We start from the raw sequence: 27,471 nt of genomic DNA, 5'->3' as shown, positions 1-27,471 counted from the left end.
CACTGCGCCTGCGCAGAGCAAAGACACTTCCCCCAATATAGAGGAACCAACCCGAGACGCTTTGCCCTGAAATCTCAGCGTTTGCTGTGTCGCGAGGCGCCTCGTGGTCCTTGGTGGGAGAGGTGTCTGTCCTCCGCGCATGCGCAGTTAATCCAAGGCTCTTCACCCCGCGCTCATGGTTCAGTCCTGCACTCGGGCTCAGCAGAGAGCCCAGGCCCCGAAATAAACCCCAGGTGAGGCCCGACCAGGTGAGGTCGCAAGGTGGAAAGACTGTCTGGGGCTGGAGGGTCTCGAGCCTGCTCTTAAGGACTCATCTGTTGTTGTTGTTGTCTGCATTGATCCTCAGACATGATTATTTTGTCTCAACAATGCTCATTGGCCCTCAGTGCTGGAGTTGGGTCGCTCTTTTCAAGGCCTCAGCAAACGGGGACATTTTTTCACCTGAAAAGTCTGTGATGAGAAGATCGACTTGAGTCCCGTTTGTGGCTCTCACCAGAGTGAAGGGGGGCAGCCCCGTCAATCGAAAGTGAAAGAACGCACTCCCAGGCAGCAGCGACTGCGCCTCATTGTACCTGGGCTGGGCCTGCACAGCATCAACTGATGAGGATAAAACTCCCCCAAATATGACTCAACCTCATTAGGGCCTCAGTAACCAGGCAGCACAAAATTCAGCGAAGGGTTATGGGAGTGTTCAGAAATGATGGCGCTCTACAGGTAGTAGTAAGACGGTATTTATTTATTTATTGTAACACTTATAAAGCGCGCTATTACCAGTCGGTGCCCTGGCGCTGAAGTGATAATTCCCAGGGAAGGAATTTTCGAGAACTAGACGGAAAAGAGCCATGTTTTCAGATCCCTTCTGAATGCCAGCAGATTCTCGTTCTGTTTAAGGGAAAGAGGGAGGGAGTTCCACACCAGCGCTGCTCCTCTAACAAAACTCCTTCCGCCCCAACGCGCTTTCCTGATCCGAGCCGTTTTAACCAACCCTAGACTGGCCGACCTAAGTTGTCTGCCTGGTCTGTACCATTGAAAGTGATCCTGAAGGCACCGAGGGCCAAGACCATGTAATGCCTTGAAGACAATGCAGAGGGCCATGGAACAGAATCCGCTTCCGCACCGGGAGCCAGTGCAACTTCTCCAGCTCCTTGGTAACTGAGGAAAACTTGGGCAGCCCCCCAATAAGGCGGGCGGCCGCATTTTGTAGGACCTGAAGTTTATTGAGCACCCCCTGTTGTGCCTCGAGGAAAAGACTGTTACAGTAGTCGATGCGTGAAAGTACAAGAGCTGTCACCACCGTCTTTATACTTCCCTCCGGTAGTTGTGAGATTTCAGGTGGTTGGTGCTTCTTGGTCAGAGATAACCTTAGTCTCTGAAAAAAGAGGGGGGAAGAACTCCACCTTCTATATATATGTAAGCAAAGTCAAGCGCACACAACCTGAGTTAGCTCCTAGGTACGTTATGTATCATTTGATGAAAGGATGAGATAGAACTCCAATGTTGTTGTCTTGTTTAGTATTTATTTTGTCCAGTGAGAGTATATGTTTCACCAAAGAAAACCAGCCGACACGTGTTTCGTCAATAACGGGGTAGACCCATGACTCTTCAGGGCTGTGGAAGTTTAAGTTGAAGGCAGTATCGTCGGACCGATGATAATTCCAACCCGGTCCTAATCGGGTGTGAGAAGTATGTGACGGACGCGTAAAGGAGTAATTCCGAAGCGTCGAGGAAACGTGAGGGGTAGAAAAGTCCGCCGCCGGGTGTGCAGTCGGTCAGCATGGGCAAGCAAATCCGCTTGCCCTGAATCTTCGGCTTATTGCTGTTACGAAAAAAGAGTGGAGTGGTCCGTAAGTTCTCCGGGTTCGTGTTGTTGTCTGCATTGATCCTCAGGCATGAATATTTTGTCCCAACAATGCTCATTGGCCCTCACTCGTGGAGTTGGGTCGCTCTTTTCAAGGCCTCAGCAAACATTGACATTTTTTCACCTGAAAAGTCTGTGGTGAGAAGATCGACTTGAATTCCGTTTGTGGCTTTCACCAGAGTGAAGGGGGGCAGCCCCGTCAATTGAAAGTGAAAGAACGCACTCCCAGTCAGCACCGACTGCGCCTCATTGCACCTGGGCCTGGGCCTGCACAGCATCATCTGATGAGGCTAAAACTCCCCCAAATATGACTCAACCTCACTAGGGCCTCAGTTACCAGGTAGCAGTCAGCCAATGCCCATCAGGTAAACAAGCATTGGCATAGCCAGTGGGTCTCGCCTTTGGGACCTTATAAGTGTTTAGTTATCCAGCACAATATCCTTGTTGCAACAACATCAACTGTTGCAAGACTAAACACTTATAAGGTCCCAAAGACAAGACCTATTGGCTATGCCAATGCTTGTTTTAATTGGTTCCTGTTTGTGCCTTTTAGAGATGCAAGCTTCTGTTTCATCCTCCTGTCTAACTACTCCCGCATTTTGTTGATCTAGATCACGCGTACTCACAAACATTTTCCCGGAGGCAGCAAAGTTTGGTCTGTGGTGTGACCGAGGGCCGCACTGATACCAGCGGGGTGTAAAGTCTGGGATGGGGAAACAAAGCATGTATATCTAGTGGTTGCCCTTAAGAATAAAGGTGTTCCTAAAGTTAAAGGCCTTGTTACTTCATTTTCCTAACTGCAATGAACCTTTAAATAAGTGTTTGCTGTATATGTACGTTTCTTTTTCATGTTAGTGCTGAGTCGAGTAAACAGCAGCGCAGTGCTGCTGCTGCCCGGGGGTCCGCATGTAAAGGCCATGAAGTGCCTTATGCGGCCCCCGGGCCGTACTTTGAGTATCACTGATCTAGATCCTCCCGGCGACCACCCCAGCTACATGTGTATTTCCATGTTCTTCAAAAAGGGGTCGCAGTTGAGCAGACAGGCTTGTCAAGTCTTCAAGGAAGTGTGAGTGTGACGAGGCTGGTGTATTTATTCACCACTTAACTAATCAGTCCCCTGTCCCTCCGTCCTCGCTTAAGCCACAATTTGTGACACATTTGCTATTTTAAGGATTGTAGTAACATCACTTTTGTATATTTAAGCCCATACAGATACTGAAAACAGCAAACCGCAAGTACAAAAATGAAAAGTACTGGGGGCACGAGCCCTAAACAAAACAAAAAATAGGTTTCAGAGGGGCAGGGTTTGTTAATTAGCATAGGCAGTGTGCAGTAATGTCACAGAGAGGGACATTGCAAATCTATTATGCCTCTCTTTAATGGTAATGAACCGTCATTCACGTAATATAAGCACACACATGAGCAGCGTATACCCTCATGTACATGAATAAAGAAGTCTTAAATGTATTTTGGTACAACAATGTGGGAGAGTTTTAATGAAACGTGGGGGAACATGTTAACATTGACTTTCATTGGGCAGAGCAAGTTTCCAGTGGGAGAAAGCTAAAATATTGTAATGCATGATATAGAATGAATATAGTGCTCTCTGAATCTGACTTGCATATCTATGTACTTTTTTTTACTGCATTGCACAGATATTCTATGCAGTAGTCTATTATTATTTTCCTTTTGTACGATAGCTGTGCATTACAGTTAGATTATAGATGCCACTTCTTCAGCTATTCACTAATGGTGAGCATTTTTATTTTGGTGCCCGTAAATATTCTCTATGTCAGTGCGACCCTGATAGTTGGAAGCCCACTAGCGATTCATTTGATGTTTACTAAATACCAGGCAGTTGGGGTAAACCTGCTACTTGCTACCAAATGGGTGTTTGGACACACAACAAACTGGAACAAGCATTTGCAATGCAATTGTTCTCACATTTACGCAAGTTTGAGCTATTGGCATTGTAAATGACAATGCCTTTTATTTATGTTTTGGGTTTCAAAACATAAATAAAATGCTTTGTCATTTACAATCCCAATAGCTTAAACTCGTGTAAATGCGCTACCTGTTGCATTGCAAATGCTTGTTATCTTCAGTCTCATGGTCTTTTTAGTAACATTAGAAAACTTAAATTTGAAGCTTTTGTGTGGACCCCTATGGCCTAGGGCGCTGTACACACAACCATACATTTCTAATTCGTTGTCAACAAAGTTTGAATTTGAATGATTCTGCCCAGGTTTAACCAAAAGCTGTCAGTTACTGAAACATTTTGCATAGTGTATTTTCCTGTCAACAAATAAACATGTGTGTGGAATAAATGCCTTAGTGGCCGCTTACTTCCTTGAAGTACTATTTTCCTTACAGTAAAGTCCCCAATTTAATTATATTCAAATGGCATTAGATTTATGGAATTCCCCCTTCCCACCCCACAACAGAAGCAATCCTATGGATTACCTAGATACCTGTGTGTGTGTGGTTTGATTGCCACAGTTGTCCTTGACGACTCCGGTTCTGGTGTGCATTACTGGGTCAATGGTGAAGATGGACATATACTGTTTAAAGAAGTTATGTCCAGTGGTCCTTTTGGCAGCGGCTATAAACCACTCGCGCCTCTTTGTCCTATGCTCCACTGGCATCCCACTGATTTTTCAGGGAAGATTAAATCTGCCCCTGTAAGTGTATCCCGCTCCTGGGAAGCCTGTGGGATCTATTCAAAGCCAATGGCCTGTTACATTAAACCGCGCGAGCTACCGGGGCAGAACCCACAGATGGCAGCCGCTTTACACACTTATCACACTATCTGCTGGTATTCACCATGCACGCACTCACCCTGCACGCACTCTCCCTGCAGTGGCTAGTGGCTACCTAGCTGGTGATCCCCTTTGCACACACTTTTGTTGCAGTGACTTCCTAATCGGCTGTGGTGACTTCTTAACTTTTGACCCCCATACACGCACTCCCCCTGCACACACTTTGTTGTAGTGACTTTCTGCAAGAAGCCTCTCTATGCACAATCTCACTGACACACTCCCTCTGATATAACGTCTGCACAATGGTTCCCGGTGCACACATTTCTCTGAAGACACGCGCCTTGCACGCACTTTCCATGAGGGGTGTCACAGCGATATATATACCGCCAGCGCGTTTTCAGGGCATCGGTGACGTATCACGCACTGCTGGCAGACAGTTGTTCTCAGACACTACCTGCACTCACAGTCCCCTCACAATCACGCTGCACACACCTTCAACGAGCAGCCCTTCATCGCTGCACACAGACTTCCAGCAGACAGTCATTACACACACTGGTTCACCCTCTCCTTGCTTCCTCACCACCTGCACGGATGCAACCTTCACTCGGTGATTCCATACACTCACTATCACCCGTGCACACATCCACTCTCCCCACAGTGACTTCTTGCAGTGTGCGCCCTATTCACACCTCAACCACACGCGTGCACACACAGTCCCGGTAGACAGGGACTTCCCCTCCCATACAAACTCACTCCTTTCAAGATCTCACTGTGACGGCTCACTACCAGATGCGCACCTCTGATCACTCCCCGAGTTACACCTTCAACCAGTGACGCGCTGCCCGGCCTCCCTCCGGGGGGCATCCAATCTCACACCAGAGGAGCGCCCGTTTACACACTTATCACACTATCAGCTCCATCCTTTTGTTGTTGTTAGCCACTGCCATGGCACTCCGCTCTGTGGTAGTGCCCCCAGCCTCACCCTCTTCAATGCCCTCGATGAAGTCTGCAGCGATCCCCTCTCATGCACAGCTCCCAGGCACACGTCAGTGCCCTTCTCCCACCAGCAATGTCCCCTCTCCCCCCTTGCAGGGCATCCCTTGCCCCCTGCAGCCCCCGTCCCCGAACCCTGTGTTACCCTTCTAACCCCCGAATTACTGCTTGTCTACTACAGTGCCCTTTCGCTCCCTCTTCAGCACATCTGTTACCCCCACCAGGCCCTCTCTCGCTCAAGCAGTGCAGCTTTCACACCACCTGGAGTTCTTTCTCACATCTAGCAGAGCCCCTTTCACCCTTAGTAGCGCCACTCTCATCCCCAGCAGCACCCCTCACAGCGCCCTCTCACCACCCCACAGCGCCTCTCACATCCTCGCAGCGCCCATCACACCCTCGCAGCGCCCATCACACCCTCGCAGTGCTCATCACACCCTCTCAGCACCCATTACACCCTCGCAGCACCCATTACACCCTTGCAGCGCCCATCACGCCCTCGCAGCGCCCATCACACCCTCGCAGCGCCCATCACACCCTCGCAGCACCCATCACACCCTCGCAGCGCCCATCACACCCTCGCAGCGTCGCTCTCACACCAGCTACAGTTCTCTCACCTCTCGCAGCCCCCTCTCACCCTTAGCAGCTCCCCCTCAAGCTTTGAAGCCATCGCTGTTGCATATTTATCTTATGCAACTAACAACCATTGACAAAGCCAATAGTCCTGGCTTGTAGTAGATGTAATGTTACTTGTTATATATGGATGGAATGGCGAAGCAGCAAAATACCAGTGGGGCGACACACTATGCCGAGCACGTATTTTCAGTTTGGGTTGTTAAGCCACACCCTTCATTACATCGACCACGTCCCTCTGGGAGCCATCACAAGGTTTTTCATTCCACTTAAAGCCCTTCCTCCGGTATAGTGACTTCCTGCTGAAAGGGAGAACAAGTTCACTCAGGCCATCATACCTGCCAACTTGAAAAACCTGCATCGGCAAAAGGCAATAGGTTTCGCCTATATGAAATCTATTGGGTTTGGCAATTACTTTTTTACATATTGCATAGCAGTTGAGCTTCTGTGAAACATGGCTTAATGTAAAAAAAGGTCTATGATGCGCACACCATTGACTGCGTCATAGTGCCTTTTTTTTACCATGAGATATGTTGCGCAGCAGCTGTAGTGCTGTGTAATATGTAAAACAATTGACAGAGCCAATGCATTTTGTAAAGGCGTAACCTGCTGGCTTTGCCAGTGCTTGTTGTCGGTGGTTGGAAGGGCGCAAGTGTGTCTTGAGTAGCCTGGTCAGGATGTGGCTGCTGCTCATTTAAAATAAGCATTTGCTTTGCAACAGGTCTCCCATTACTGAAAGTTTGAGTTATTGGTGTTTCATTATTATTTGCAAAGCCAACAGCTCAAACCTTCTTTAATACGAGACCTATTGCATTGCAAATGCTTGTTTTTGGTAGTGTACTTACTATTGGGGTTTGATCCGATCCATAACTTCTGTTTAAAGCGGAAGCAACACTGCCTAACTTCAATCTCGGTATGCTAATTGTTTTATAAAAAAATAGTGCGCAGTAACATGCGCGCGCTAACTTACGCTATACGCATGCGCCAAAAGTATCCCACTATGAAAAACAGGAAGAGATGTGCACACACCACTCTTCCATTTGTCTGTCTGTCTCTGGTGATCTTCCTGCTGGCGCGCACTCACGCCATGGGGAAGAAGATAGCGGTATCATTATTGTCGGCTGCTTCTCAGTGTTTCCTTTCACATATATTCTCTGGTGTTCCTCGTGCACCCTCTTCGCCTCCCACCTTTCTTGACTGTCTTTAAGAGAGATGCCTAAATTAACTCTGCCCGCTCTGGTAAACACTTGTTGCCATCTAAATGCTGTTTGCGCACTGCACCCAGGAAGGCAGACCCCACTCCTAGTCAGTCTCTCACATTGATGCTGTTAATTGGCCACAACTGTTACCGTGGCAGGCTGAGAACTGCAGCCAACCCTTTAAACATGGGATTCAGGTGCGTAACCTAGGCCCTGCCATAATCCAAGCCCCTCCACCCTCCCCGCCCCATCACTCAAGGAAATTGTATTTTATTTATATAGCTCGTACTACCTCTGACGAGGCGTAGGAGTGCTTTCCAGCGAGTCAGAGATGATTTCCTTTCATTTTTTGCAGTCTTATACATAGCTGCCAAGGTTTCAAATTGCCATGTGTGACATTTTCATAATTTCAGTGTAATTATGAGTGACATTTCAACGACTATGAGTGACACTTTCTCACGAGCAAAATCAATCAACCATTATAGACGAGGGAAAGATATCAATATCAGAAATGACACCAGCCCTGCTAAGTACAACGCATCAAGAGATGGACTAACACACACAGCTGCCAAGTCTTTAGCATGCACACCAGTTACATGTTTATGTTTATACTCTACTTATTAGTGGTATTTACGTCTATCACATGTGACTCTTTTATTAACATTTTATCAAGAGAAGTTTGAAAGAAAGCGTGTATGGGACAAAATATCAAATCAGCATCCATGTATTGAAACCCCTAGATTAGACCACCAATTCCACCATAGGAGAGTTTCAGATTTCTAAAGCTGGTGAGCATCAGGTTCCATAGTACTGTGGTTCCTCTCATTTTTTTAAATTACATTCAAAATCTATTTCATTCATTGCAACAACTAACTGCCCCACCATCATTAGCAACCTTAAAAACTCCTTACTGCTCTTGCCCCACCCCCATTCTCCATCATTGAAATGCCTGCCCAGAGTCCTCAAAATAAACATACCAGGGACCGGGCAGAGAACCGGAGCTGGGGAGGGGCAATAACAGGGCATCAGAGGAGGAAATAACAGGACCTAAGACGGGGCAATAACAACATCGGAGGGGCCAATAAGAAGGCATCAAAGCAAGCTTTAATAGGGAGTAGAGCGGGCAATAACAATGAATCAGAGGGGACAATAATGAGACATCAGAGGAGGCATTAATTAGACAATAGAGGGGGCACTACTAGCATCAGAGTTGTCATCAAAGGGGCTAATAAGGCCTAAAATGGAACAATGGCAAGGCGTCTGTGAGGGTAACTAGACACAACAATAATATGGCACCAGCGAGGGCAATAAACAGGTACTGGGCATCATAGAGGCTAAGAGTTGCTTTCGCCCCCAGTTCACAACCTACACCATCAATCGAACCAGCGCTGAACTGCATAAGCCCATAAGTGCCTTTCCTTAAAATTAAGTGTTGGAATTCACCACCTGCTCAAATTAGGCACTATAATTCAACCGCCTCGCCCAGGTTCCAATAATGAACAGAAACTACCCCTGAACTCGCTGGAAATGCCCAAGGGCCCATAATAAGTTATTTCTGCCGGGACGGTTAATATTTATAAAGTCCCAGTGATAATTACAAGATCCCAAAAATGTACTGCCAACATGTTGCATTTAAAAAGGAGATTTATGTTGCTTAAACCTCTGCAGGGTAGTCCGTGGGAAAATTAAGAATTACTGTTGAATCGGGACTGTGTGGGTCCCACTAGTAATCGAACTGTAACGCCTCGCCCCTTTACCCCCGGTGTCGGTTACTCGGTGGGGGATGGGGCTGTTGTTGGCAGAATTAACAGCCCATCCGTGGACCTCAAACTGTGAACCTAAATAGGATTGAGCTGCATACGATTTCATATGCAGCTATTACATTATTTGAAATAATGAAATCAAAATAAAGAACAAAAGTGGACATGTCTTGTGTGTGTGATTGCGAATATTACTTCTGTCCTTCAAAAGTGTATCTTTCCTGTTAGAACATTCCTGCTAAATCGAACTGATTCTACGTACATACTGGGTATTAATGCAGCATCAGGGAAATGGAGCACCAGGACCGAAATATCGATATGATACCTACTTCACTTGGCTGCAGTCTGGTCGCAGATGAGTCATAATGTTTGTGTGTCCGGGAAGCTGCAGAAGGGTGGCACCTCACTCCGGCCTGCTAGGGCTGGCTGCAGCACAGCAGGCTGAGGTCTGGCGAGGCCTTGATTCCAGGACCATTTGCCGCATGGCCCACGGCCTCCACCCAGTGATAGGGCTGCCTGCAGCTGTCCTGGAAGTTCAGTGAGGGGCCGCCCAGTAATACTCTCCTGGCTGCCGCTTTACACTGAAATCCCCAGGTCATCACTTCTCCAAATCGCCTGCATTCGATACTAGCCGGTAGGGGTAAAATTAATAACAGCTGACAGGGATTCGGCAGAAGCTGTTCTTTGTTTCTGAATAACAGCACCTGAGGGGAGAGGCAGGGTCGTGTAGTAAAAAGGGCCGATTGATTCCCCGACACCTTCGCACTTGCAGGTGGAACTAGTCAAACTAAAAGTAAGCGGTTCCAGAAATTGCTGCAACAGTTTACAAATACACAGAGAACATTACCTCCTTCATTTTGTTTGCTTTAGACACTTGCACGAGTGCCACCATTGCCTACGTAATGTTTGTTCTTGTGCTGTTGAACGTGTCTGCCATTTATTGCAGTATTATCGTAGTTCTACCTGTGTCTAGGTACTCTTTTGTAACATGCACAGACACGTCACTTATTCCCTGTAACACACTTTGCTACCTCGTACATTTTCTTTGCTTCAGATTGCACAAGTGACACCATTGCCGCGTTTCTTATTTGTGTTTGAGTGCTTGCTGCCTATCTGCCATTTAGAACACTATTATAGGCTCTACACTTGTTACTTTACACGTTTTTATACTTGCACGCATGCCACTTTTTCCTCCTGTAATATTAAGCACCGCGTTTCACGGTTTGCTGTGTATTTTTGTTTGCTGACGATTGACACTTTATTTTGCCTCATGTAATTATAAATTAACGTTTTGCTTTGTTGTAATTTGTAATTTTCTCCTTTAATTCATGTCAGACAAAGTCATTGACTGTCTTGTGAAGCGCTGACGGCGTCCCGGGGTAAACAGTCCGCGCAAATGCATAATTATGAAATAAAACCATAATGAAGTCGGCTGACCCTTACTTCTGTTGAGCTGGGCGGCTGCCTGCCGCGGCGGCCGGGCACCGCCGCCGGGCCCTCGCAGTTTTCTTTCCTGGTCACGGTGGCGGCCAGAGCGGTGTCCTGTGTCGGCGGCCGGCTCAGCTGAGCTACCAGGCTGCGGCGCCCGCGCTGCCACAGGTGCGCTGCAGACCCTGCTCTCAGCCTCTGTGTTTTAGCGGGGGGGGGGCTGCACAGGGGGCCGCGGCGGGTGGCCATGCTTGCGAGTGAGGACTGCGCGCCGCCCGCACCCTGCTGCCTGCACTAGTAGTCTCTCTCTAAATCACCCGCCGCTTTCCTAGTTCCTGCTTCCTCCGGACGTGACGGTATCCCAGGCTGGCCGGCACATCCGGATTAATTCCTGGCGCCCTGTTGCGCATGGTACCGTGATTGACAGCTCTGAGGCTGTATCGACTGCGGGCAGGCCGGGCGCCGGCCGGCCCCCCTGCAGACTCAAGTTTCCAGGGCAACGGGAACAGTGAGATACATTGTAGCGCGGCGGCGCCGCTCAGAGAGCTCAGCTCAGAGCTGCTGCAGTCTGTGGTTCCAGTTTAGGCACACACACAGTAGTCGGCAATATGCGCAGGCTGAGGCAGCATTAACTCAGAACTTAGAGCCCGGGCCACATGAGCTGCTGGCGCGCCGCTGGCACAGGTGGCAAAATGCGTGACAAATGCATTCAGTGCGGTGATGCGGATCACCGCACTGATATGCGTGAGTGTCACACCAGTTGCGTGACGCTTGACAGGACTGCTTATACTATGACGAACAAGACACACAGAGATTTTTATAGTATTTAGATGTGAGTTGCACATTTTCAGACGATTCCTTGTTTTACTTTAAATACCTGATGTTTCTGAAGAAAGAGTTGATCGCGCCACGCGAAGAGGCTGCCATGAAATAAGCGGGCTAGTGTCTCTAAGCTTTGCAAACAGACTAAGAGGTGTTGCCAAAGTGGCTGAGAGGCAGGGCTGTGCGTAATGACCTCTTGTGATGCTTACAGAAGACAGCTGGCCACCTTAGAAGGGAGTTCAGAGCCAACCTCTCGCCAGCCTTTCTGCCATTCGCACTAGTCCATGGATTGCGGTGGCATTTATATGTCTGTTGAGTATGTTTGGGAAAAATTGGTGGGCTTTAAAATACGTCTCTTACATAATACCAAAAGTTAAGATGCACTGAATTTAAGTTTATATAGCGATTTCTACCCCTGACGAGGCGCTAATATTTCACACAGATTTTACGTCAAATATTGATAAAATCTTTTGATTTTTGCTTCATTTTTATTTTACTGAAATCATACACATTGCTCAAGGGTAAGTCTCAGTAGATAAAAGGGCTCTCGGCGCGCTCTACTTGTTATCACAGCGCGTTTAACCCCTCCCATTCTCTTGACGGAACCGTTCCGTCACGAGCCTCGGGTGGGCTGTGCTGGTGACGGAACGGTTCCATCGCGGCCCGTTAGCCGCGCCTGCGCGGCGCGAATTCCGCGTCTGCGCTGAAGGTTCTATTAGGCAGGCACGGCCGTTACGGAACCGTTCCGTCATAAGCACAGCTCACCCGCGGGCCGTGACGGAGCGGTTCCGTCACGAGCACGGGACCGCCGCGCGGCCCCGCCTCCCCCTAAGCGCTGCGGCGGAATAGCCGCCGCAGTGAAGGGGTTGATGTTAATTACCATCTGTAGTGTGTAAAAATGCAGAAATAATTTCTTTTAGGTTTTTGGCAATGGCATTTTCTTTGTCTATGGTTCTGGTTACCATTTTCTGCAACCCTGCCTTCCATGCAGTTACAAATTATATACTGCAGACTCCTGAAACATATCTTAAAATATTGAGATTAAAAGGAAGAGAATCGAAGTAACAACTTACAGTATCAGAGTGTCCAGTGGCTTGAGACACTTGCATTGGACTTCACTTCTCTAATAGAGTTATGGCTACAGCCAAGGGAGCGGGTGGAGGAGTGGGCGTGTTCTCCCTTAGGGAGAGCGATGCAAAAGCTGGTGTAAAAGAAGTACAGTCAATCAAAGAAGAGTGCCCTTTCCTATGTTTTGCACGCTGCAGCGTGCTCCTTGAAGCTTTTTTTGCCTCCTCCCTCCGCTCCCAGGGTTCTCCCAGTCCCCACTCCACCATGAAGTGCTGGCACTCGTGGACACCCGCAGGGCTATAAAAGTCTTACTGCCTCAACAGATCCCTACAGAGATTGTTGTGTTTAGATTTAGATACCCGTACATAGATTTCCCGAATCATGTCCTTATATAGGCACAACTCTCACTTCCCTTATTTAGGCATAGAATCCCAGTCCTGATTTAGGCATCAGCCATGCTAATCAAATACAGGCATGGTCACCTACATCCGTCCATCCCACGTCACAACGAGTTCTTAGAAACCAGACTCTTAAGCCATTGGGACTTCCCCTGCTTGGATTATTGATTTCTCCAAGAACTCATTTATTATGCATGCACAACTGTTCCTTAGGGGTTCATTCATGATGTTCCTCTGCCCGACTTTACGTCAATGCTAGCATTCCTAAGCACCTTCCAGGTATAAATATACCTTCACTTACCCTGGCAAACCACGGCTCGGCTACACAGCTCGATATGGCTCGCCACAGCAAGTTTGGAAGGAATTAGAGTCCCCACCTGACGCACTGACCAGATGCTGTCATCCTGCTCGCAGAGAATCCAGCTTTCAGTGTTTCTGACTCCCTTCGTGGAGTGTTAGAAATTGAGACCCGGAAAGAGATTCCAACAGCTCTCATTCTAAGGTATGGAGCATACTGGAACCTAGAGGGACTCTTAGCAATACAAAACTATAGCTAGCTATACTATATAAAACAGCACCTACTTCTTACCTCGTACTACACTTAGGTTAGGTACAGTGGGGTAGAACAATTTAGAAGCACCAGACAAGCAATTTAGCCTGTGTTATGTATGTATGTGTATAGGAATATATGTCATAGCTAAAAAACCATGCTATTGCAGTATTATTTCTTCTTACTGCTCACGCTGTACGTATTATATTTAGCATTCCGTCTTACGATTGTGACGGATCATATCTCTTGCACGAGAAATAAGACTGTTCAATAAATTCTTTTATTGATACGCCCGTCTATCTATTTCTGTGTAACTCTGAAGAAATGAAGCTTGCACGATTCACTGAGTGAAATTGTTATCTATTGTTTCCACGATTCTGAGAACTATTTAGATTCTAAGTGGAAACACATTTGTCATGTTTATGCGGTTGTCAGAAACTAATCCCTTCTCTTCATTCAAGAAGTTTCTAGTGATCTCTGAGTTAGCTGGCACTACAAGTAATTAAGTTTAATGTACTCGATAGAGGCATACTGACCTCGGTCCTATGACAAAAGTATAGTGTATATTATTCCAATGTGGGGAGCCTATGAAGGAAATATAAACTACACTACAAGGTGCTGTCATCTCTGTTAAGTAGACGCTATTTAAGTTATTAAAACCTGTTGCCACCTATTTAAGCTCTTACTCTGTGCTTTTAATACTCGAGGTGTCTGCATGTCACATTGCCTCTCCAAATGCATTAGCTTTGTTTAGGGGTGGGTTATCTCAGTTTCCCTCAGTCAGCCTCCCACCATACCGCCATCCTTTACCCCTTCCTCTCTTTTGTTTCCCTGAGCACCAGCCAGCACAGGACAAGTACTTACACTTAAAAAAAACTGCGCTTTGCATTCGGAGTCTCCCTTCTGGGGGCCCTCACTTCCAGCCCTCACAACATAAATCTTCACAGGCTGCCCATTTGCTTTGCTCTCATGTTATTTCTCCCGTTGTCCGTGTGTTGCAAATGCTTGTTATTTAAAATGCAAATTACGTTTTTATTTGTAATTTATCGGTGAGGATTCCTACAGCCCTTTTCATTTAAACCGACCCTCTCCATTTACCTTTTAAACTTAACTCTTCCCCCCTCCCCCCTCTGCCCCTAATACCCTTCCACTGCCCCCAGTCAATTAAAACAAGCATTTCCAATGCAATAGGTCTCGCATTTGTGAGAATTTGAACCATTTGGCATTGTAAATGACAATGCCTTTTATTTACATATTGGTTTTGAAAACATAAATGAAAGGCAAATGTGAGACCTATTGCATTGCAAATGCTTGTTAATATTTACAATTTCATGAATTTGGGTGCATACTTAAAGATACACGTCGACAAGTCACAAAGCGGTAAACAAAACTTAAAGACCTAGAACAACGATTTGACACTACCCAAGGCATGGCCATACTGGGAGAGATTCGTACCGTAATCTCTGAGTACCAAGAGTTTGCTGAACAAGAACTTAAATACGTCGCTAAACATGGCGTGGCTCGATCTTATGGAGAAGGGGGTAGACCGGGAAGAACATTAGCTCATAAAATTTGCACAGGGCGTACCACACATACCATGATTAAAATTGTAGATCTTCTAGATTATACACTCTATGACACAGCAGGTATTTTACAAGCCTTCATGGACACTTACAGAAACCAATATAGTTCACGTAACGTAGCTTCATCACCGGACATATTACAATACCTTGACGATGTGGCCATAGCCTGGCTTTCAGATTCCCAACGGGAATACCTTTCACAAGCAGTTACAGTAGAAGAGGTAACGACCGTGATAAAAACACTACCTAATGGCAAAGCTCCCGGCCCAGATGGCTTCACCATCGGATTTTACAAGGCATATGTTGATTTAATAGCCCCACATATGGTTGAGATGTTTGGCGATGCCCATGAGAAACAGATACTGCCCCCTACCTTAAGAGAAGCTATGATCATTGCTCTGTTAAAGCCGGATAAGGACCCATACCATTGCGATTCCTCAGGCCATTATCACTGATTAGCACTGACACTAAAATGTTTGCTAAATTGATTGTTACCAGACTCCAGACCCTGATGCCTAACATCGTCTTCCCAGACCAATCTGGATTCATACCACACCGATCCACAGCCCATAACATTTGCACCCTGTTTGCCTTATCACACCAGCTTAACCCCGACTTACAAGCCGCTGCAGTCTTATTAGATGGTGCAAAAGTGTTTGATTCAATTGAATGGACTTACCTATTTACAGTATTACAAAAATGGGATTACCCCCCATTTTTCTACAATGGATGAAAATACTATACACAAGACCGGTAGGTAGGATACGGGTCAATCAATATGTGTCGGACACGTTAAGCATTACACGGGGCACTCGATAGGGATGCCCATTATTCCAGCTTCTATTTGCCATAGCATTGGAACCCCTGGCGTGTAAAATAAGGCAATGACACAAGACCACATCCTTGCAATTTCCGCAACACCCCTTGAATATTTCACTGTATGCTGCTGATATGGTGTTATATGTCCGAGATCCCGTGTTTAACCTATCTCCCCTAATTAGGGAATATATTTAATTCAGGACTCCAGATAAATTGGAGTAAATCAGCAATCCTACCTTTAACTGACGCTACAAGGTCCTGTCCGACTGAATTCCCATTGGAATGGCAGACAGATTCCATTAAATATTTGGGGATCTGGCATCACCGGCACCTTGCGGTGGTTGTGTGTGAAAACTATGGTGTGATTACTAGTAAGCTAGAGGATAAAGTAGAGAGGTGGATTAAACTGCCTCTATCACTGGCAGACCGCATGGCTGTTGTTAAGATAGTTATACTACCTAAACCTCTTTACCTCTTCAACAACATTCCCATCACACCGCCATCGTCTGTATTTCGCAGGTTGTCATCCATGATTACCCGACTCATATGGGCTGGTAAACCAGCGCATATCGACCTCTCTACACTAACTCTGCCCTACTCAGAGGGCGGCTTCAAAGTCCCCGATTTTTTTTACTATACTACCTGTGCGCACAAGCACACTATGCGCACTACTGGTACCACCCAATTAGGTATCTACCACACACGACAGTTGATGATGATGACACATACCACTACATAATATTCTACCACACCTACGCACACATATGGGCAAACACGAGATAAACACAATCCGCACCACCAATCTGGCCTGGCAGAAAATGTGCAAATTAGCGAATAGATTGCCACTATATGCACCAGCACAACCACTGCAACACCATCCAGAGTTATCTGTCACCCAAGACAAGGTGGGAATGGAACTACTTCATAAAGTGGAAATAGACAAGATGGAAGATCTATTCGATGATTTCGTCTTCATAGACCTTGATAAACTTGACTATATAAGCAATCCCACACTGCTTTTTAGATTCACATATCATAGGCTACAGGGAGCTCCCAAACGATTATACGTTTATACGATTATATGTTCCCAGATGAACCACCCACCCTACAGGCTTTGCAAATGATCATCCACAATGCACTGTTTTGTTTTTGTAAGATTGTATGTATGCTTTGTACAAAAAAAAGAAAAAAAAGATTTACAATTTCAATTTTTTTGTTTGCTAGACTCTTATGCTAGTGTCCAACAGCAAGTTTTTGGCCCATGAAGTAACAGTAGATAGTGTAGCACCCAGGATAATGTGCTGCATGGCAAAATACTTATAAGGTCCAACAAGCGAGACCTATTGGCTATGTCAAAGCTTGTTTTAAGTAATTCCACTATGTTCATTAGGGGCCAGATGTAGGTAAATCATATTTACCGACTCTTAAATACCGAATTTTACCGATTCGGTATTTAAGAGTCGGTAAATATGAAGTACCGAGATGTAGGTAAATCCAGATGTGGATTTACCGATTCTTTAAAAGTCGGTATTTACCGATTCGGTAAATACCGACCGGTAATGCTCCATTCATTCCTATGGGCTTTGAAGCCCATAGGAATGAATGGGGCATTACCGGTCGGTATTTACCGATCGGTAAATACCGATTTTTGGCAAGGGTGCAGGGGGTGTCACTTTGACACCCTCTAGCACCCCCAAAAAAGGTTCGGGGGCCATATGGCAGGCATACCTGCCCTAAGGGCAGGTCTGCCTGTCATATGGCACAGGTGTGCATGCACACATGTGCATGCACACCTGAATCGGTATTTCACCATCAAATTGAATTTGATGGTAAAATACCGATTTCTTAGGCCTTGTGGGACTCATAAGAGTCCTACCTACATATCGATTTTACAGATTCTGTAAATATACCGGTCGGTAAATTTACCGACCAGTATATTTACAGATTCGGTAAAATTACCGATCGGTAAATTTACCGAACGGTAAATTTACCGATTCTGCCCCCTACATCTCAAATTCCTTTTACCGGTCGGTTACGGCCGAATTCGGCCGTTACCGACCGGTAAAACCCTACCTACATCTGGCCCCATGTTACTTCTGCTCTTCCTTAGGAAAAGCATTTTTTGTCTTGCCAATAACTTTGGGACCGTTTTATGAATCTCCACAAACTTTCAAAAAAGGTCCTCCTTTTTGACTAGTTTTTGCATAGAAAGTTGGGGGATAATTCATCAGGCGATGGCCGAGAAAAAAGGGGGGTCCCAAAATGCAAAATCCCCATGCTTTTTCCATAGACTTCTACATAAACTGCTGAATGGAATTGCCTCAAGTTCGGCAGGAAGCTAGACCATGGTCCGCTAATTGTGCTTTTTATGATTTGGTATAAATCTGTTCAGAAGTTTTTGTGAAATTATGGTTGTAAAATAATTGAATATATCTGGACTGTTGGGAGCAGCAATTTAAAAATTTAATTTTCTGATTGGCCCAACAAACTTTTCCTTGGGCTATCTCTCTCCCACGGGAGTCAGACTCCTGCAAGAGCGAGCTCTATGATTGGATACCAGCAACATGAGAAAAATGTTGCTAGCAGCCATTGCAGGAGTAAGGAACTTAGTAACCTGCCCTGAAGTAAAAAAAAAATACTATAACGGGGCAGGACAATAAGAAAAAAAATTGTAAAAAAAATACAACGATCCCTCAAGACTCGTGGGAACAGGAAAAAGAAAACACAAAATGGTAGCTGGTGACACAGGGATGAGCTCCTGATTTTGCCTCAAGGTGGTGACGCAGTGAAGACGATTGAGAGTGGACGGTGGTAGCATGGAACTGGGCAAGGTGAGGGTGATGAGTGGTGGATAGGAGGTAAAATACCTGGACTGGTGAAAGCAGCGTGGAGGAGCGTAATTCGACATATTGCAGGCTGGTCTCCGAAATCCGTTTAGTGGCAACTACGAAGGAAATGGTGAAGCCAAAAGGCCATCTGACAACCTAAAGAAATGAAAATAAATAAATACACTGCCGCCAGAAAGGAAGATCTGCACAGGTCACAGCTGACGGAAGTCCCGCCTGGGAGGAAGATCTACACAAGGTGCAAGCGACACAAGCCATGCCTGGAAGGAAGATCTGCACAGGGCACAGCTGACAGAAGACCCGCCTAGGAAGGAAGATCTGCACAAGGCACAACTAACATTAGACCCCTCCTCCTGGAATGAAGACCCACACATGGCGCAGCTGACAGAAGTCCAGCCTGGGAGGACGCTCTGCACAGGTCACAGCAGTCAGAAGCCCTACCTGGAACGAATATCTGCACAATGCACAGCTGACAGAAGCCCCTGCTTGGATTTAAGATCTACACAAGGTACAAGCAACAGAAGCCCTCCCTGCAAGGAAGATCTGCACAAGACACAGCTGACAAAAACCCTGTCTAGAAGAAAGATCTGCACAGGGCAAAGCTGACAGGAGTCCTGCCTGGAAGGAAGATCCGCATAAGGCGCTGCTGACAGAGGTCCTGCCTGGAAGGAAGATCTACACAAGGCGTAGCTGACAGAGCCCGCAGCCTGAAAGGAAGATCTGCACAAGGCGCTGCTGACAGAGGTCCTGCCTGGCTGTGACCTCAAAGCAGTGAGAGACCCACAAACTACAAGATCCTTCAAGCCCAGTTAGCCACATTGGACACAATGTACATTAAAGGCCTTATTTAGATTTCAGCGGATGGTTTATTCCATCACAAATGTGACAGGTATCCTGCCCGCCCCATTAAAAATGCATTACATCCTGTGGCAATTATAATAAGGCAGACAGGATATCTGTCACGTTTTGATTAGGCCATGGTGTAGTTCGCAGAGTTTTACTCCGCTTAACTCCACGAAGTGACAGGGAAACCTGCTGCACTCTGGGGACTTCCGCTAGTGGCAGCGTTTCTAAGTTGCGCCACTCTTACTGATTTTTTGCTCCAGGATTTTGTCCCGCACTGTAAAATCAGCATGAACAGCACTACGCGTCGTGCCAGAGGGCGCTGCTGCTTTCTGCCGCTCGAATTGACATTCTAATCGAGTGGCAACTTCATCAACGAGAATGGCAGATTTCTACACTCGAGTGGTCACGACCTGCCACGACCACCCGCAATGGGAAATCTCACCAGGAGGAGGTCTAGCACGTTAAATTTTCTCACAAGCACCCGTCACATTACCGTTGGCAATCTGCTTGAGAAAAAAAACTCTGTTCTGCATCACTTCGTGGAGTTTTTTGGAACAGAGTGGGCAAAACTTTGTGAGGTCTGCCGGCAGAACGGAATTCGTCATCCACCCCTAGTTTTGAGGCAATAATCCATTGGACAAACTCCTAACTAGGCCCTATGTCGGCAATAAGTGTTGTAGAAGAAGTGAGATCCATGGCCTTGTGACTATCAGGTCATTATCTGACTTCTGATGAACCCCACAGAGTGAGTGCATAGCCAGAGGGCATTAGGGGGGCCGAAGGAAAGGAAATTAGGTAATCTTGAATATGAGAAATATGGAAAGGTAGAAATGCCGCATCACCCGTGGATAACTATCACCTCCTCCCGCTCTGCCAAATGCCCATCCAGTCACAAAGTGGCATCCAGGGCCCCAAACGGACAACATCATGCCAGATGCCATGTGGAAAAAAGAGTAATATGCACACATCTGCTGCGGGGATATGTCAGTTAAATTATTGGTTGTGATGGATTCTCTATAAGTACTAAATTACTGATATCGTTGAGTATTAAATTATATGAATCAACGTTTGTTTGCCTTATCTGCGCTTATAATGTAAAGGATGGGCCTTACAGTGAAACCCTTGTTCTGTTTGACACAAAAGCCCCGGAAGGAGCTGCATCTTACAGAACTTTATCTACTAAGAACTAAAGACTTGTTTATTAAAGTTGTCTTTCAGGGCCAGAACCGAGCGCTGTAAGTTGCACTAGTTTCAGGGAGATGGACAGATGTTATGGCGATAGGAAACCCCCTCAACTGACAATAATGTTCCAATCTTCGTAGTTAGGAGAAACCAGAAATGCTTGAACCAAGGGAGCTGTTGAAAGTGTCAAAGGTGGCTTATGAACAGCGGGTAAAGACAGGAGTTGGTATTTGAGATGATCTTAAGTGAATAGGAAAAGAATGAGTAGAAGTGTGTGACTGGAGTTACTTTTGTTGTATACCTCATGAAAAAGTTACTGGAAATTTTTCAGCCCAGCCTGATCCATCTCATTTTTTAAACTCTATTGTTGTTTAAATGAAATCCTGACCATATGCGTCTATCTTAAGCTATACCTCGAGCACTTGGGTGCTCCGGGGGCGCCCTTACTTTGCTAAGTTAGCCTGTAAACGCTGGTAAATCACCTCCTTTTCAGACATTAATAAGATGTCACCTGATCAACAGAACTTTTAGTTAAATATCTGTGTATGATGAACAATTCCTTGCTAAGTTTTTAAGGCGGTAAAGAAGAAGGAGGAGATTTACTAATATTTTGTGCCGTATTTTCGTCACAAAAGTGGCACAAAACAGCACAAAATCTTTTTTTCCTAATTTACTTTCCAGCCCTACTCTTGTTTAGCGCTGGAAATAACGTAAAAGTAATGTGAAGCAGTACATATCACTGCTTCGCATTACTTCACACCTTGATGGCCTGTCAAGGGGGGTGCATGGGCGTTCCCGTGCAACCACCCAAGGGTTCTCACGCTAAAACCAATTTACCAAATACAGTAGATTGGGTTTAGCGTGAAAAAACTGCACCCTTTTAAACTAGGCGCAAAGGAAGGAGAAATGCTTTGATTTATCCTTCCTTTTCCGACTTTGCATGCATGCTGCAATCTGCAACACACATACAAAGTGCGAAAAGTATTTCCTCGTGTCTAGTATTTTGTCCAGGAAGGGTGTCCGCCCTGTACAAAAACCTATGCTGGGCTCACACACATACACCATAGCGCTGTTGTGCTAAGGTGTGTGAATGGCGCAGGGGCGCTGTAATCAGTGCTGGCGCAACGCAAGGGAAAGGGAAGAAGAGAGCCATATCTTTGAAAATATGGTGCTTTCCTGCTCCCTCCCTGTCGAGCATCACAGCCTTGCGGGGGGAGGACTGCTCTGCATTGCGTGGAGATTTGGTAAATCTCCCCCGAAATGTCTTTTACAACCAGTTAACATTGTGAATTATAATTCCAATATGTTTCAATTTAGTAATTTTATATATCTTTACATCCAACAGAAAACAAGCCTCGACTGTATGAATTGACCATCAATAATGATGCGAATGCTGTAAATCTTCAATAATAGCAGAAATAATGAGCTACAGTATTCAGCACAGTCGGCGACAGATGAACCTGGACACAAACTGACAGATCCTGGATGAAGCATCAAGGGCAGTTCAGTGATTATAAGAGGCCGAACTGTACACCTCCACGCCACAAGATAAAGAAATGACCTTAAGAAAATTAAGGCAACAACAATAACAAACCATCTCCTGTATAAACAAGTGTCCAATACCAACTTTGATCATGGGATCTGTATGGTGAGATTACCACAGTGCTCTGTTTTCTAATATGATGACAAGCCATCATTCCGTGCTCTAGGTGAATTGTAAACTCTTTCTGGAAAAACAACAGTAACCAGAGAAGAGCAAACAGAGCGGAGCCAGACAACTGACAGGTAAAGGAAAGACGAGTTCTTCTATCTACAATACAATAGACTGTCCTAATTTGCACCGGTCAGAAGGAAGATACATCTTTACCCTCAAGCGTGCATAGCCATAATCCAATCTAAAGGCACAATTACCTACAAAGACACCTTCTACGAATTAGGAGTGTGGCAAATATTTGGTGGCTATTGCATTTAATGTTAAAACAGAAATCAAATGTGCAAAATACTGCACGCATATAAAGTGTGTATGCTTAATCAGCCATGTTGGCCCATCAGGAAGGAAATACAGTCATGGGATGTAGACAAATATATAACTGACCCACAGACACTAACCATGAAAGAAGAATCATACACCTGCAGCGAGAGCTTTAGTTTGTCATCACCACTCAAGCTTCATCAGCAAACATACACAAGAAAAAAAACATTCAAGTGCAGTGAATGTGTCATGAGCTTTAGTAGGTTATCAGAACTACAAAGACACCATCGAACACACACAGGGGAAAAGCCATTCAAGTGCAATGAATGTGTCAAGAGCTTTAGTCGGTTATCAGAACTACAAAGACACCATCGAACACACACAGGGGAAAAGCCATACCATTGCATTGAATGTGGGAAGAGCTTTAGTCAGTTATCAAGCCTTCAAAGTCATCAGAGAACGCACACAGGGGAAAAGCCATTCAAGTGCAGTGAGTGTGTAAAGAGCTTTAGTCACTCATTATATCTCCAAACACATCAGCGAATACACACAGGGGAAAAACCATTCAAGTGCAGTGAATGTGCAAAGAGCTTTAGTCGGTTATCACACCTTCAAAGACATAATCAGACACACCGAGGGGAAAAACCATTCAAGTGCAGTGAATGTGCAAAGTGCTTTCGTCAGTTATCAGAACTAAAAAGTCATCAGCAAACACACATGGGGGAAAAACCATTCAAGTGCAGTGAATGTGCAAAGTGCTTTAGTGAGTTATCAAGTCTTCAAAGACATCAGCGAACACACACAGGAGAAAAACCATTCAAGTGCAGTGAATGTGTGAAGAGCTTTAGTCACTTATCAGACCTACAAAGACATCAACGAACACACACAGGGGAAAAACCATTCAAGTGCAGTGAATGTGTGAAGAGCTTTAGTCGATTATCACACCTTCAAAGTCATCAACGAACACACACAGGGGAAAAGCCATTCAAGTGCAGTGAATGTGCAAAGTGCTTTAGTCAGTTATCAGACCTAAATAGTCATCAGCGAATACACACTGGGGAAAAACCCTATGATTGTAGTGAATGTGACAGTAGTTTTCGCAGCGCTTCAGCATTAAGGAATCATCAGCGAACTCACACAGGAGAAAAAGCATTCAAGTGCAGTGAATGTGGGAAGAGCTTTAGTCGGTTATCAAACCTCAAAGCACATCAGCGAACACACACAGGGGAAAAACCCTATCATTGCAGTGAATGTGACAGTAGTTTTCGCTTCTCTTCAATATTAAGGAATCATCAGCGAACACACACAGGAGAAAAACCATTCAAGTGCAGTGAATGTGCAAAATGCTTCAGGAAGTCTTCACACCTACAAAATCATCAGCGAACACACAGGAAAAAAGCCATTTAAATGCTGTGAATGTGGGAAGAGCTTTAGTAAATTAGAAAATCTAGAAACACATCATCGAACTCACACAGGGGAAAAACCATATCGTTGCAATGAATGTGAAAGCATTTTTAGTCGTTACTCAACATTAAGGATTCATCAGCGAACACACACAGGGAAAAACCATTCAAGTGCAGTGAATGTGCAAAGTGCTTTAGTCACTTATCAAACCTCCAAACACATCAGCGAATGCACACGGGAAAAACCCTATAATTGTAGTGAATGTGACAGTAGTTTTCACTTCTCTTCAGCATTAAGGTATCATCAACGAACTCACACAGGAGAAAAATAATTCAAGTTATATGAATGTGGGAAGAGTTTTAGTCGATTATCAGAGCTACAAAGCCATCAGCGAACTCATACGGGGGAAAACATAGAAGGGCACTGAAAGTGTGAAGGGCTTTTATCAATGTTCGATCCCACACAACCCTGTGTGAATACACTGCTTCACTTAACTCAATGGAAATAATCCTAGGGATGCAGAGAAACCGAAAAGATTTTAAGAACATCAAAAATAATATTGACCCATCGGAGGACATAGACAAGAGCTGAACAGTGCAAGTATTATGAGAGGAATGAATTACGGAAAAAGATTAAATTCAAATTATGTGGGACATTGAAATACCAGATTATAGAAGACTGGACTAGTAGTAAAGAAGAAAAACAGAAAACAGTATTTGCAGAGTTATAAAAGTGTTTGTGTTCAGAGATTGTTCACTTCCGTACACAAAGCAAAGCAACATGATGTATCAGGATACACAATGGGAGACGAGCACATTGTGGACTAAAAGAAAAGAAACATTCTTGATTTTTATTTGGTGAAGAAGAGATACAAAGAAAAACATTCAATTGCATCTGATCACACTACCTGTAAAAGCAACACTGAACAATACTGGGACTAACAGCGGTATTTTCAGCTAACTTGTGTGATTAGTGATAAAACCTTTAAACCCAACACACCCAAAGTGGACATGTTGTCAGGGCTCTGGAGATGGAAGCTTCATTGGTAAAATGTATGTATTACTTAAGCATGGGCGGATTTTGCGAATTGGCAATCCGCGAAATTGCGTATTTACGGATTCGCAATCCGCAAAATCCGCGAACTCTCGCGAATTTGCGGATTTTTTATTTTTTTTGTGTTTGCAAGGATTTCTGCCAGTTCGCGAGGATTTTGTACCAGTTCGCAAACGGGAACTTACTTTTCGGGTGGCAACGGTCGCGAACATGTTGTTTCTACATCTGGTTCATCACAGCACCCTCTGTTTCACCACTGCCACCCTCTGTTTCACCACTGCCACCTTCTGGCTCACCCATGCCACCCTCTGGCTCACCCATGCCACCCTCTAGTTCATCACTGTAGATTATGGGTGGAAAAGCACACCTGCCCTGCCTCAACTGACATAAATGAATTAGGGGCTGATTAATGTGTTACTGAATTTGAACTTCCTGGCTGCAACCTGCTTCCTTATCTGTAATTGCTTTCTCTGAGCCTGCTGTGAGGGTCAGAGCAGGGTCATAGAATAGTTGCAAGTAGGCAACTGAACTTTGAACGGGCCCCTCAGGAAGCACTACAGGGAATGGTTACTAATGATAAGATTGAACTTTTGCACCTGCTGAGTGCTTTCAGTTTTGCAAAAATCCAAATATCCAGCAGCATCCACAAAAAGTAATCCTTCCAGGCAGTACAGGGAATGGTTACTAATGATAAGATTGAACTTTTGCACTTGCTGAGTGCTTCCAGGTCAAGATCCAAATCAAAGTATCAAAGTGACCAGCACATGAAGAAAGCACTGAGAGGAGCCTGCTGGACAGGAACAGGAAGTTGGAGACTGTGGGGCACTTCCTTCCTCCCCCCCCAAAATGGACTCCTTGCAAAAAAAAGTGCAGGCAAATGTCAACCTGAGGAGGTATTCTGATAAAAATCATAATTTTCAAGGTTTATGCTGCCTGCTGGTGGATTTCTTGTGCGAAATTGCAAATTTTGCAATCTCGCAATTGCGAGATTGTCGCTGCCCGCCGCATCTACGTTTTCGCAAGTGTTTACTCCCGCGAAATTGTATAGTATTCTAGTTGGCAAGTGCGACCAAGCAAAAAAATCCGCTTCGCACGGATTTACGAATTTTCGGTAAGTTCGCGAGAGTTCGCGGATTGCGAATTTACCGAAAATCCGCAAAATCCGCGAGCGGAACGGATTTTACGCCCATGCTTAGTATTACTATTAACAAATGCCACTGCAGAATATGTAATGAACTAAAGCGAAGCAACGGTGTTCAAGAAATAACCTATTTTTAGATATAGAAGAGCATATACCTTGTTTTTAAGTAATGTTTGCTGCATCTTTTACACACTGTTATCGGTTGATGGATCAGCTCGGGCCTTATAACTGAGTGTGACCCATGGCTCCTCTCCGACTGGGCTCTCCCTATTCATTTTGTGACTTTCCAAACTCTTACTTTTTACCAGAATTGAGCCATTGTAAGCAGTCGACTCTGTTTGCAGAATGTGGTGAAATAGCGAAATCCCACATCAAAAGCATATGTGTGCCAGGACAATCAGTTGCACTCCCAGCAACTCGTCTTCCACACTTGATTGTCCCTTGTCCTCAAATGTTCTAAAGGATTTGTCGTAGGAATGCCAGAAGTGGCAGTGACATTCATGAAGCTAACGCTAATAGGAGTGTGTGGGAGACAGAGGGTGAGAGATAAAGAGAGCGAGAGAGACAAAGAAATGGGCGAGAAATAGAAAGAAATGGAAGGAGGGGAAACGGCACGTTATTTGTACTCACCTAAAAATAGAAGAAGCAACCGAATACATGTCAATGTGTGACATCACCAGAGAAATGGGCTGAACACCTATGAATTTATATGTTTATTTTGAATACCTATAGACCCATGTCATGCCAATAAACAGGGCACAAGTAAAGAAAATAGTGAAGGAGCCCATTATCATATGCAAATCACAGTGACATCACATGTAGTGACATCACAAGAAGTGATGTCAGGCCCTTATAATAATTTTCACGTGAAAGGTTGAGGGCCTGTTTTAAAAACAAGAAACAAAATAATGTAATTGGTTTCAGTTTTTATACATCATGTGTTTTCCCACTATTAGTTTGTAACTAAACTCGGAAATGACTGAAAGTATAAATATTTTTATATAGATATGTGGAACTTATAAATTTAATTTTTAAACATTTTTTAAGGAATAAATAAAATATGCTTTTAATTTGCGTTTGTTTCCTGACGTTATTCTTTATCCAGCCCCTAAGCCCCAAAGTGTTTCACATTTACAATGTATTAAGCAATAGAAGGGCTA

At 45.0% G+C, this 27,471-nt stretch overlaps 1 protein-coding gene across 1 annotated transcript; it reads left to right on the top strand.

Moving 5' to 3' along the window:
* The first annotated feature begins 165 nt into the window (after positions 1-165).
* Positions 166-25,569, top strand: LOC144808001 (uncharacterized). The gene is made up of 2 exons (XM_078673570.1): positions 166-233; positions 22,087-25,569. The coding sequence occupies exon 2, from the start codon at positions 22,732-22,734 to the stop codon at positions 24,118-24,120; it is 1,389 nt and encodes a 462-aa protein (XP_078529696.1). The 5' UTR covers positions 166-233; positions 22,087-22,731; the 3' UTR covers positions 24,121-25,569.
* The last annotated feature ends 1,902 nt before the right edge of the window (positions 25,570-27,471 follow it).

The sequence above is a fragment of the Lissotriton helveticus genome, chromosome 1_2 (genome assembly GCF_964261635.1).
Source record: "Lissotriton helveticus chromosome 1_2, aLisHel1.1, whole genome shotgun sequence".
Classification (NCBI taxonomy): Eukaryota; Metazoa; Chordata; class Amphibia; order Caudata; family Salamandridae; genus Lissotriton; species Lissotriton helveticus.
The sequence above is the reverse complement of the archived record's forward strand: the minus strand, read 5'-3'. Positions and strand labels throughout refer to the sequence as shown.